The 12,802-nt window shown below is 36.5% G+C and overlaps 1 protein-coding gene across 1 annotated transcript; it reads left to right on the forward strand.

Moving 5' to 3' along the window:
• Positions 1-1,966: 1,966 nt before the first annotated feature.
• LOC140135431 (uncharacterized) lies at positions 1,967-12,415 on the forward strand. The gene is made up of 7 exons (XM_072156927.1): positions 1,967-2,045; positions 5,798-5,973; positions 7,778-7,969; positions 9,138-9,302; positions 10,315-10,462; positions 11,264-11,376; positions 11,892-12,415. The coding sequence occupies exons 1-7, from the start codon at positions 1,991-1,993 to the stop codon at positions 11,925-11,927; spliced, it is 885 nt and encodes a 294-aa protein (XP_072013028.1). The 5' UTR covers positions 1,967-1,990; the 3' UTR covers positions 11,928-12,415.
• The last annotated feature ends 387 nt before the right edge of the window (positions 12,416-12,802 follow it).

The raw sequence follows: 12,802 nt of genomic DNA on the forward strand, positions 1-12,802 counted from the left end.
CCGGACGCAAACAAGCAGACATGTTCGCGTCTACAGAACATGTTGCATTTGACGCGGGCGATAACGGCGCTGCAATCACGCAAACGATCGCGTCTTTCGTTCCAGACATGAACGCTTATTTCTCCGCGTCCGACCACCCGACCAAAATCACCTTGGATACGTGGCTTCATCTACTGCAATGGTAAGGGATGGGGAGTCATAGGTCTAGGATGGTATGTCTATGATTTGGAGGGCATTGTGAAAAATCTAAACATTTTGCCTTTGGAACCGAGGAATATCCCGAGGGGCGCAGCCCCGAGGATATTCCGAGGTCCAAAGCAAAATGTTTAGATTTTCACAATGCCCGACATATAACTTTTCGATGCAAAGTTATTAACCTCATTCATAACCGTCACTTTGATCTTTTAACTTTACAAAATAACACAAATTTTTCCTCAAAACTTTGTAAAAATAAACAATTTTTACATCTTCCCTTTCCCAAAATCGATCAGGCTAAAACAAAACGACCAATAACAAAAGTGCGTATCAGAATCTGTGCAAATATGGTAGCGCGCAATCCAAATACGGCAGCCAGCGCGCGTGCAGTTCGTTGGACGCACAATACGGCGCACGCAGAAGTCAATTGTGTGCGACATTGGAACAACTACGCATTTTGCGGTCAATTGTGAGATATTAATGACCTCGATTTGCGTTCGCGTTTTCACAAATAATAAAATATGATTGGATCGCACGCATCGCGTTTATTAATGAGGTTATGAATATATTATATTCTTGTTCATTGATTGGTTAAAAGTGGATCACATGACCAAAAATAGTTCTACCATCAGTACTCATATCCGTAAATAGTACCTCTAAACCGTAAATAGTACCTCTAAGCCGTAAATAGTATTTTCAATGTCCCGGATGAGCCGTAAATAGTACCTCCAAGCCGTAAATAGTACTTTTGACCATGCCTTCCGCGTGCGAGCATTCGATGCGACGGAGCGGTTCACGCACACGAAACTGCCATAGTAGACTTGATCCACCAGTCCTTCAACTGCTTACGCACGGTCATCGGGTTGTGCTTGCAGGTGAGGACTGGTAACGATTGCGTTCGAAAATTGGAGCATTTATTAGCTCATGAATAATTAATTAGTTCTTACCACGTGGTCACAGCATCTCCTTTTAAGGATGTTATAATTTATTATGAATGAAATATTTGCATTGTTTACTATATAATCATGACATTTGACATGAAATTATAAATAAATAAACAAATTTGTACTGCCTGAATATTTATTCATTCTAATTTCACACATCATTTTCCAGGCCGTTTTTTTAGAATAGAATGCTGATGACACAAAATTTGCCCAAGCTGCGAGTGTATTCTTTCAATTTACGCTCAAAATGTACGTACAATCTTTAGTTAATTCAAAGTAATATATAATTCAAATTTTTTGCCCGCTCCGCGCACCTTCTTTACGCTTTTTTAACCCTATGATCAAAATTTTAACACGCTCCACACACTTTCTTCACATTTAAGTTTTGCATGCCTCGCGCCTTACTACAGTGTGGGCCAAAAACAACTTTACCCAATTTCAGAGGGTGGTTGCTCGAATTGTAGAAGAGCTATTCATAATATTGTTACATATTCTAAATGTATATTATTATTAGTGAAATTACCACATCGCAATACAAATTTGTTTCCTATGGATGGTTTGACCCATCTATATATAGGCCTACATTCTAAATGTACACTCTAAATGAGAAAGACTTAAAATTTAAATCTTAGTTGAGACTTAGAATAAATTAAGTCTTAAAGACTTATTTTTCGCGGGCTTCGATAAATTTTTCTCCAAAACCGCGAAACCATTTAAATCTTTTAAAGGATTCAAACTTCGCACCAATCAGATTGTCATGATACGTACACGTGATCCAATCTGATTCTTCTCGACGCCATCTTTTCTTTTCGATTTGTGCTGTGCATGAAGAGAAGTACGCCGCGAAGACCATGGAGAAATTCTTAGCTGAGAATGGCGATGCCAGTATCCGTGACATATTAAAAGGTATGAATTTAGTTTAGTATGCATCCTAGAACATCGTGAACAATTTTCACGGTGATAACTTGTCGAATTTTACTAGAATTTGTGTTTTTTTCTGTTCGGATTTCGGGTCGGATCGGGGGTCGGATTCACTGCGTTAAGCAGTGCATGCATTGCATGTCATGATGTGGGTGGCCTGTAGCATGTGCACCCGGCATTTGCAGCTGTCTGTGTGGGTCAAAACTAATGTAACGTAACGTAAGATGAATTTGTTTTTGTTGTATAGCATGTATAGCACAATTTTGACCACATGTTTGAAAAAGAGAAGATTGTAAAAGAGTGATTTAGGGCGAAATTAGGCTACTCAATTAATTACGGCGATCATTGGCATTGCGATCCTGACTTAGTTTTCATGTTTTAGACCACCCGCGCTATATCATCATGATCATGATATAGGGCTCAAATATTACTATTTCATCAAGGTTTAATAGTCTAACAAGCTTAAACTAAAAGTTTCATCTAAGGAGTCAAGCTTTAAACTATTAAGCAAAAATATCCAACAAGCTAAAACGATTTTTACCCATTTTTTAACAAGCTAAAGTCAATTTTTTAAGAAGCTTAAAAAAACCATGTTTTCATCGTAAAAATAATCTAAAGTATTATTCAGATTTCCTTTTACAAATTAACCATCGTGTATACGTGCGCGACGTCAAGCGTGTGCATTAGACCGTGTGCAAAATAATACGCGCTGGACGGCTAGCACTAGCGGAGCTAGCAGTACGCTTAATTTGTAAAAGGAAATCTGAATAATACTTTAAAAAGTCTTTTAAAATACAAATTACAATGACCTACGGTCCTACCTAATATTACTAATCTACGTTTCCGATGATATCCAAGAAGCTAAGATATTGTGAAAGAGGGCAGGGCTTCGGAGTAATGAGGGAAATTACGGGGTAAAATACATCACATATTTTGAGAAATTCGTTATCTTGAATAAATGCAGAATTGCGTCACGCAATAAAACGATGTCAAACGCGCTTGAAAATGCATGATACCGGTACGCTAGCTTAAATTACCGTCAAAACGAGCGTACATCAATCGCTAGGCGAAAACTTCGGAGCTGACATCACCGGTTTTGTTACTAGCTCTTTTATATCAAAAATAGCTATAAAAAAAAAAAAAAAAGCTTGTTTGATGGAATAAAAGTTATGTTTGCACAGTTGAAAACATGTTTAACTTTGTTGCGAAAGTTTAAATTTTAAAAATAATGATAAATTTGCAATTTGTACCTTTAGCTCGGGTGGTCTAAAAGTCAGGATCGCCCAATTTACTGACCTAACTTCGGCTGTTTTGAAACACGGCAGCATCTACATCTATTCTTAGGGAGTGTTCATAAATACTTTGGTGGGGGGTTGGAAAATATGGGGCTCAAAAAATTTGGGTCCTAAAAGGGGATAAAAAATTCAGTCCTTAATAGGGGGATCAAAAATAGAGGGTAAAATTCGGGGTAAAATGTACGAGAAGGCATACGTACATTCCAAAATTTGTGCACGCTCCGCGCGCATTAAAGTGTTCATTTTTGTATAAATCTCAAGCTACAAATAAATAAAATGTGCGCAATTTACAATTTGGGTGTAACACTATGACTCCAATGAGAAATAACTCCAAACGGTAAGTTTTAGCTAATGAGTTAATGACCATAGGCGTAGATCCTGGGGGTCCCCCAATATTTTGATAGGGGGATGGTCCATACAATCATCCCCCAATGTTGACGCCTGTAGATGGGTTTCTAACCAAAATTAACCCCAATTTGGTCATTTTGAACTGAAAAGTGCCAATTTTTTGCGCTTCGCGCAAATTAATTCCAGTTTTGTACTATATTTCACCAATTTAGCTTCAATATGGCAAAAATTTGTGCACGCTTCACGCGCATTTGTACCATGTCACTGTTAATAATGATGTATATTTTTGGTTTCTTTTTTAGAACATGAAGGGGGATCAAAAATTTTAGACCATAAAAGGGGGATCAAAAAATCCACCCTTTTTGGGGGATCAAAATTTTTTGACGTCCGAGGTTCCAACTTTTCCACCCCCCACCAAAGTATTTATGAACACTCCCTTATTGCAAGGAATGAAATGATCATTTCCACTTCTACTAGGTAAATATTTCTTACTAGCGGGATGCCCGCTAGAGTAAACGGGAGCGATCAATAGAAAGGTACATAGTCACTGGCAGACTATAATAAATACGGTATAGGCCCTAATGGGCCTACTAGTGATTGTGGAAGATTGTTTTTAAACATTCTTTGCTGGATGTTTTATTTAATTTTCCATTGTTCTCTGTTTGTGATAGGCTTACCTTTTTCTCATTGTTTTTTCCCATTTTGTGAATATAGACTAAGTTTCCCTTTTTTATTCAATTTTTTTTCTTCTAATTTGTGACATGATCATCATCAATTCAAGGTGAATGAGTCACATGTCGAATTCTGGTCGAAAATGAGTTTTATATTTGTTTCTAAAGAGGACATTTAGAGAGTTCAGAAACTGAAAACCCTATGTTGATACGGCTTTTCTTTGTGAAGTTACGTCAATTTATCAATGGCAGAAAATAATATAAAACAAAAGAATTTTTAACACTTTCTTTGCCAATATCTCAAAATCAATAGCGACATCCGACTCATTCCCGTTGATCGTGTCACATTTATCTACCATATCACTCGTCCTGCAAATATGTTTCTTTGATTTTTACTTCTTGTCTTAATTTCTTATATATTGCATTATTTTCTCCCATCTCCTTAGCTCATCACTTTATAATGTTCATATAAGCCTAGGCCTACTTTCTTTTTCTCTTCGTGCTTTCTGCATGTTTTTTGATAATCATTTCCTGAGTAGAGTAGGCCTATAATATTCCTTCCCTTATTTTAGGCCTAGGCCTACACTTTATCCCGTCCCCTTATCTCAGGTATCGCTGTATATGGTTTAAGTGATATCCGAATAAAAACTAAAACCAAACTAAACTAAAACTATAGGCCTGTTTTCTTCCTCTTTTAAGCTTGCTCCATATCATCTTGCAACATCGATCCCCTGCAATATTTTTTCACCAGGACTAAATCGTTGAACCAGTTGGTTGTGCGACATCTTTGATCGCTGAAAGTGCGTAAACAGGCGAATTGTGTGAATGCTTGTAATTTGAAGCTGCGTATAAAGCACGCACTGACGCACTTTTAATGTTACTGACTGACTAGCTAGCTGATCTATCATGGCTAGGACAACTTACTGTTGGCTAGTATACAAATATTAACTGTCTATGAGTGTGATGGTGAAATATAATCAAGAGGTGAAAGATGGATTGTTCCATTCCACGAGCCGGAACGGCGAGTGGAATGGAACAATATATCTTTCACCTTGTGATTATATTTCGACCATTACACGAATTTAAGACAGTTAATATTTGTTTTATATCACTCATGCATAAATTCTGTTGCTAAAATACTATTTAAGGCAGGAAATACATTTTTCATCAACATAACGCCATGTTTTGCCGTGATATACTTCACATTTTGGGGTCCACCCCATAATTAAATCGGCGAGTCCAACAGTCAGCGCTCGGCTTGGTGCAGGCGCACTACGGCAGAGCACTATGATAGTAAAGACTATCACACGGAGTCGGAGAGGGTTGGACTTTAAAACCTAATTGCAGATAAAATTGATATCTATTCCTATTTGATTTTTATGCCTTATATCTGCCTTTGGCATTATTTGTCTTTTTCTGATAGAAAATGATGTAGACGACCTTGAAGTTTTGGCATCTATGACAGAGAGTGACTTTGAGAAGCTAGGGATCATATCTTTTGGAAAAAGGAGGAAATTGGTACTAGCCATACAGAAATTGAAGTCAATTGGACAAAATCATGAGCCTTCTGAACAACAGCAGGGGCCCTGTGATGTTCCAGTAAGTATTTTACTAGGTCTAACAAAATCATTTTTGGTTTCTGGTAATATCATGATGCTGAAAACAAGGATCAATACAGATCAATATAATATGTGGATACAATTACATCATCAATTCTCATCAATTTTTTAATTTTCAATTTTAGATTCATTATGTTAGGAATTGAAGCACATACATGTAAATGGTGGGTAGAGCATTTATTATACTAGAAGTCACCTGTCTTTCATGGTCACATCTTTCTCGGTCACTGTCTTTTGCAGTACTGATATTTTATGTAACTTATAATGTTCTATTTAATGTGATTAGTGAGATTTTGAGCTATTTTGAAGAAGGTCAGGTGCAATTTCAATGTTTGAGTTATTTTTTTCCCTTGGGGTGCACCCCATTTTGAAAGTTGTGGTGCAATTTCATCTGATGCAGCGCAATTTGAAGTGCAGTCTCAGAACAATCAATATGGTACAGGAAATTGTCGAAAGTCTCAGGAAAAATCTTCAATGGTCACCCATTTGGGCTACCAAACCACAGGTTTGGCAACCCTGATTAATTTGTCCTTCAACACAAAAGCATCAAACACTTGAACTAAAAATTCAATAATTAACAACTCTATACTTTTGACAATAGATTCTCCATAAAAAACAGTGACCCTTTGAACACTGAATACATGCTAATGTTGACAAATTAGTTGAATAAACAATACATGTAACATGTTAATGAGTTTCTACTGTGTGATGTAGTAGTTGATGCAGTAACCGGAGTATGAGACAAAAAAATTGACCTGTCAAAATACTGCAACCTTATTGAAGGCCCTTTCAGTGCATTTGAAACTAATTAACTTTACTTGACCACCTTAACGTAAACAAAAACAAAATTCGACATTTTATTGGAGTGCGCACTACCTTGTTCTTCGCATCGCAAAAGTCTGTTTTTCAAAATAATGTAAACCGTAAAAGTTTTTAGCCTCAACAATTTGCCAGTTTCAGTAATTTATTATAGATTTTTGTCACAATGAAAATTTTACAGTTGGCAGGTTTTCATTACAGTCAGTAATCAGTATGGTGATTGGAAACAAAATATTATTTTTATTAGGCCTTATTTAGTATTATCCAAATTTATTTGGCATAAATTTATTATTGCATGCTGCTCCACTGTAATGTAATATCTAGTCTGGTTAACAGGTATTTATGAATTAGAAGTCCCTTTCCTCAGGCAGAATAAAAACTTTTGGGCCCACATGTCACACTGATATTCTGACCTAGCAAATTTTCATGTTAACGTGACCTAGCTCTACATGGTAAAGGTGGTTTAAATAGTCATTGTGATTTATGAATGATGATGCCATGGAAACCCCAATTATTATAGACAGAGCTAGCATAGTTAATAGTCCTGATATGATATGGTTGATTGTTCCATGAGCGTGAGAGATGCAAAATAGTCAAGGAAACCTAGGCATGTTTCTGTGTGCATCAGTTTGAGTCATCATGCAATTTTTTTATGTTAGTGGTGTTGCCTTTTCGATGTGCGACTATTTGATTAAATGTGTGTGTAACATTTGGAATATGTAAAACGGCTTATTTTATGACGATAGTAAGCTTTAGAACAGTTGACACTCAAAATTATATATGCAGATCGAAACTAGTTACTTCATGCGAGTTCCTTGTTCCAAAATCTCAGTTGATTCTGATTTTGAAAGCATTAGAGAAAAGGTGATAATTGCTTGAGAGGGTGGATCTAATCAAAGTGACACCTGCATTAAGTTATGCATTCAGTCTCAATATCTAAATTGATTTGATACTGTTTGTTACAGGAACATTTCTATTCAGAACATAATGGAACTGGGTTTATTCAGAGCCGTTTGAAGAATGTACGCACTGCAAGTGGTGAGAGGTTGAAGAAGAAGAAGAAAGAAACTACAAATCATCACATAAGAGTTCCTGCAGAAGATATGGCAACAGATGCAGAAGAAGCTGAAATTGACATTCAGGACATGCAAGAAAAGGTACATTGCATTTTTGGTTGATTTTGTCTCATATATTTTATGTTTACTTTACTCTATTTGTCCGCTTCTGTTTGGGGCGTTGCTATGGGCAGATACAGGCATCTGTCAATGGCTTGTTAAGAGGCTTGGGCTAGTGTCATGCCATGGGTTTGCAGATTATCAGCCACAGAGTCTAACCAGCGTCTTCTAGATATTTTTGATATACTTTTGATATATATTTGACATAAAAATTTCTGCGTGGGTGGCCCTGGTGCGGAGTATCTGGTGTTGTAGGCTAGAAGGGCTGGCTGGTCTGGGGACATGCGCATAAGGTGACCAATAGAGTGGTGGAAATAAGCAAAAAATTCCAAGGGTCCATAAATAATTTTATGTATTAAATATTGGTGTACAACAGAGATGCCAGTCTTCAGGTTTTAGCCTGCATTCAGGTTTTTTGATGAGCTGCTTCACGTACAAAAGTATAGGCAACTGTCAAGTATTTTCAAGGCATTTCAGGTTGTTTAACAGTTAGGACTTGCATCTCTGCTACAAACAAGAACAAGCAATTATGCATGTGCATGCGTTCAAATTTTACGGGACACACTGACCCATACTCTACTCCCGACATGTACTATTGAAAAGTTAAGGGTCCGCACTAACTTTCACAGGTATTTGACCCAAGGACCCGCCCTATTTCCAACCATGGTGACCAAAACCACAATTGTTGTTTGATGTGGTCGAGGACTGGTGTTGCTCCTACAGTTTCCCTGATCACCTCATTTCTTATCTGGTCTCTCTTTGTCTTGTTGGCAGCTATCCTCAGATAGGACCATGTTTGGCACTGATATGTCAGAGTTGGCAAAAATATGGAGTTGATTAGTTTTGCCTTGTTGTCCATAGGGATCTTCGGATGTTGCAAGAGAGGGGCGAGTATTTAATTTCAATGGTCTTAAAAAGGTTTCCCATATCTGTGTCAGGCAGGCAACTTGCTATTTTCATTTTTTTGCATTCTGCGTGTAACAATATTCAAAATTCTCTATGTGGAAGCTAGGGTGTTTGTATCTATACATGCAAAATAAAAATTGTCCTGTATCTATACATGCAAAATAAAAAATGTCAATCAAATAGTTCCCTCATAATTTGAGGTCAAATCGTACACTACTGATTCAAACTTTATTTCTTGTTACAGATTGACTGGATGAAGTTTTCGCCACCAAATCCTACGACTATGAAGAAACATATTACATATTTCAAGGAAACATTCCATTACAGAAGGGCTTTTATTGCTAATTTAGACCATTCTGTTACTGATGTTCTTGATGTCTTCCCAAGAGTGCAAGATGTTGATGCCTTGGTAAGATATTTATTGTATACATTCAATGTTCGTTTACCAATTTGACCTGATCAGAAAATAACGATGCTGGGTGGGTAATTAACCTCATGTGCATTTGACCTTTAAGAGCAAAATATATACTTATACTTTGGTCATACAGAAAAAACAACACGAATCAAAAATTAGAAAATCAGATTTTGTAATCAAAATGAAAATAAGAAAACTTTAAAAATTAGATTTTGTCCCTGGGAATTTATAATCAAAATTACATGGGTTGCATAATAATAATCAATGTAGAAGTAATATATGTCTGTGTTTTCTCAATTTCCATTGACAAGCTGCAATTTTGACCAAAAGTGCACATATAAATGGTTTTTGAAGTGATGGTAAATTTCACATAATTATCACCTTTTTGCATTTGACCTCTGATATTAAATATGGGATATTTCCTGCCCATGCCAGTGATGATGATCTGTCTCTACTCCTGCAGATACTGCTCTCAAATTAAATAGGAATTATGGTACTACATTACTCTTTCATTGATTCAGAGATGGTTTAAGTTACTGCATTGCACTGTTTACTTGTACTAGAGTATGACTCTAATTCTAGCTGTGCCACTACACGACCTACAAAATTAAAGTATCCTGATATGAACTGTTTCTAATTGTCTTTTTGAACAAACTTAGCTTGATAATCATTCACACTCTGTCCACCTAGAAGTATGAAGTAAACTAGATCCTCAGCAATCTGTGATGCCAAAATGTGTTGAAATGCTGTTTTTAAAAAGCTTCAACATGTTTTGAAACGCTTTGTCAAAATACAATTTTGACTGTCACTGTTATATTCATGGAACAGTTTCATCATTCCCCTGAATAACCGGGTATAATTGAGTAAAAAGGGGCATGTTCACAACTTCACATCCCACGCATTGATTTCTTTTGAATACAAGCCACAGCTTTTTGTAAATATAAACTTTTTTTAAATATAACAGATATTAACCATGGATTATTGAAAAATAACAATCATTTTTCAGATAGCAATTGATTTCTCGATGATGCATGGAGATTTGACAGCTGACACTTTCATTTCGAAATGGTCGAGCTTCAGGGAGAAGGTCATGCAGGTTGGAAGAAAAGAAGAGAATGTGACTCAGCTGGTAGAGCGATTCGAAGATGCTGACAGTAAGTTTCTTGTGATTTGCATGCTCCCATATCCTTTCCAGTCTGCCATTTTAAAAGTTGCAAATAATTGATAGTTTCCAACTCCCATCAGCACGGAAACTGACTGCTTTAGCTAGCTGGCTTGGGCATTTGCTTGAGTCTGGTCCCTCCGACCAATCCCTCTTTGGAACACGCTTGGTCGGAGGGACCAGACTCAAGCAAATGCTCAAACTGTAGCTATAGCCTATAAAAAGCATGCTAGCTATATGAAATAGGGATAGAGTAAGAACAGATTGAAGAAAAGAATTAGATGAAATAACCACTCTCCCAACAAAAGAGCAAGAGGGCAAGCAATTTAAAGGCATGTTTCATGATATTTTTTAATTTGCTTTGCTGATTTAGATACACAAGTTTGGCCTGTTTTAAACACCTGCATCAAAAAGCGGCAGATTCGGGTTAAAATTACTAGCGAAATCAGCAGTTTTATGTGTAGCATATTTAAGTAAGAAAGAGCCTATGCAACTTTAACAGGAAAGCTCATAATTATTGCACAGTTCCTAAAATGAGTTGACATTCTCTGACTTCATTACATTATTATTAAAATTAATTTAAAAAAATGTTTCTTCCAGCTTTTAGAACAAATTTTGTGCAATTTGGTCTGATAGGTATTGCTTACAGAAAGACAAAATTACAAGTGTATACAATTCCATAATCTTGCAGGCACTAGGTTACTCTACTTGCATTTCTGAATGTATTTTAAGAAAGGCATTGAATATTGCACCTATTTTATGTGATGCAAGTCTTGATTTCTTCATGTTGCAGGAGATCTTTGTGCCTTGACCATCATCATTTATCTGCTTCATCGCCCGTTGGCCAAAAAGGGACAGAGCTGCAGCAGGGTTGATGCCGTTAGATACCTGTTTTACAATGTACCAGTAAGTACAGTATTATGTTGTTTTTTGTTTTTGGCATGAAGAATACAATTACACAGTACCAGTGATACGACTCTGGTCCATTTTTCTATGACCATATTTAATTGTGACAGCTAACTCAATCACCTCATATGATCACCTGAGATTTGCAGGGGTCTGACTTATAGTTATACAATCCGTTAATATTTGTCACAATTAGTATGGTAATGTTATATTAAAGCAGTGATATCTTTAAATGTTGATGCAACATTTCATAGAGCATCCTTGTAAGTTACTAGTATTCTACATTCATTTGTTTATATCCCTACATAAAATTAAATGGATAGAAATTTTACATTTTATGATCTTATTAATTGGGAAAAACAATATTTTGAGCTGTACTGTACAACATTGTTATAATTAATATTCCACTTTGAAATCAATGGAATTTCAATTTCATTACTTTTAGAAGGTATTGAGAGGTGTACAATTTTGACATATAAGAGGTATATAACATATATATTTGTTTTGATTTGCAGGAAGGAACACATGTCTTCTTCTTCTTCCAGTTATAGTGAAGGCTTCTTGAAAAGAAGATTACTCACTGCAGAGTGGTGGGTGCGCAGACATATGACGCAGACAAGAGATCACAGGTGCAAAAAATGTGGAGGGGGCAATTGAAGAAATAAAGGAAAAGGGGTACCGACAGCCCTTAATAGTGACCATAGGACCTCCAATGAAACCAACCCAATTCTGGATCTGCCTAGATCACATTCCAGTGCCAGGTGGCTCATCTGTAGTGGAATCTTTTGACAAGTTGTTCAAGTCATTCTTCGTGTTTGGCAGGGTTCGCAGGTTTTTGCCACAGGTGGAAAAAACCATGGTTTTAACCGCGGTTTTAACCGCTTGGCAAAAACAGTTTTTGCCGGCAAAAATGGCAAAAACTAAAAAAGTGATTTAAAGTTCCGATTTTTGATCTCAAAACGAATTATTACATTCAAAAATTAATTTCCATTTACTGAAATGTGGTATATCACATTCAAAATATTTTCATTTTAAGGACTTGATGAGACAAAAAATAAGTTGAATGATTCATTAAAAGATATATGTTTACTGTTTATTAGCTTTCTGTGCACTTGTTAACATTTGAGTGACTATAAATGAGTTTTTGCCATTTTTGCCGGTTTAAACCAGGCAAAAACTGGCAAAAACAGGTTTTTGCCAGTTATTGCCACTTTGTCGGCAAAAACAGGTTTTTGCCGGCAAAAACCGAACCCTGGTGTTTGGACTAGATTATCCACCAGTGTTGATGAACTTTTATGAATATTTTGCAGCATTTGTGTATGAAGTGTCTAACGCCTCTGCAGTTAAGCCGTTGGTGCGAACATTCGCATCATCAGTGAAGGCGGTGGAGTAGTTCTCATTATGAGTATGGCCAACCATGTCTAAC

The sequence above is a fragment of the Amphiura filiformis genome, chromosome 16, assembly GCF_039555335.1.
Source record: "Amphiura filiformis chromosome 16, Afil_fr2py, whole genome shotgun sequence".
Classification (NCBI taxonomy): Eukaryota; Metazoa; Echinodermata; class Ophiuroidea; order Amphilepidida; family Amphiuridae; genus Amphiura; species Amphiura filiformis.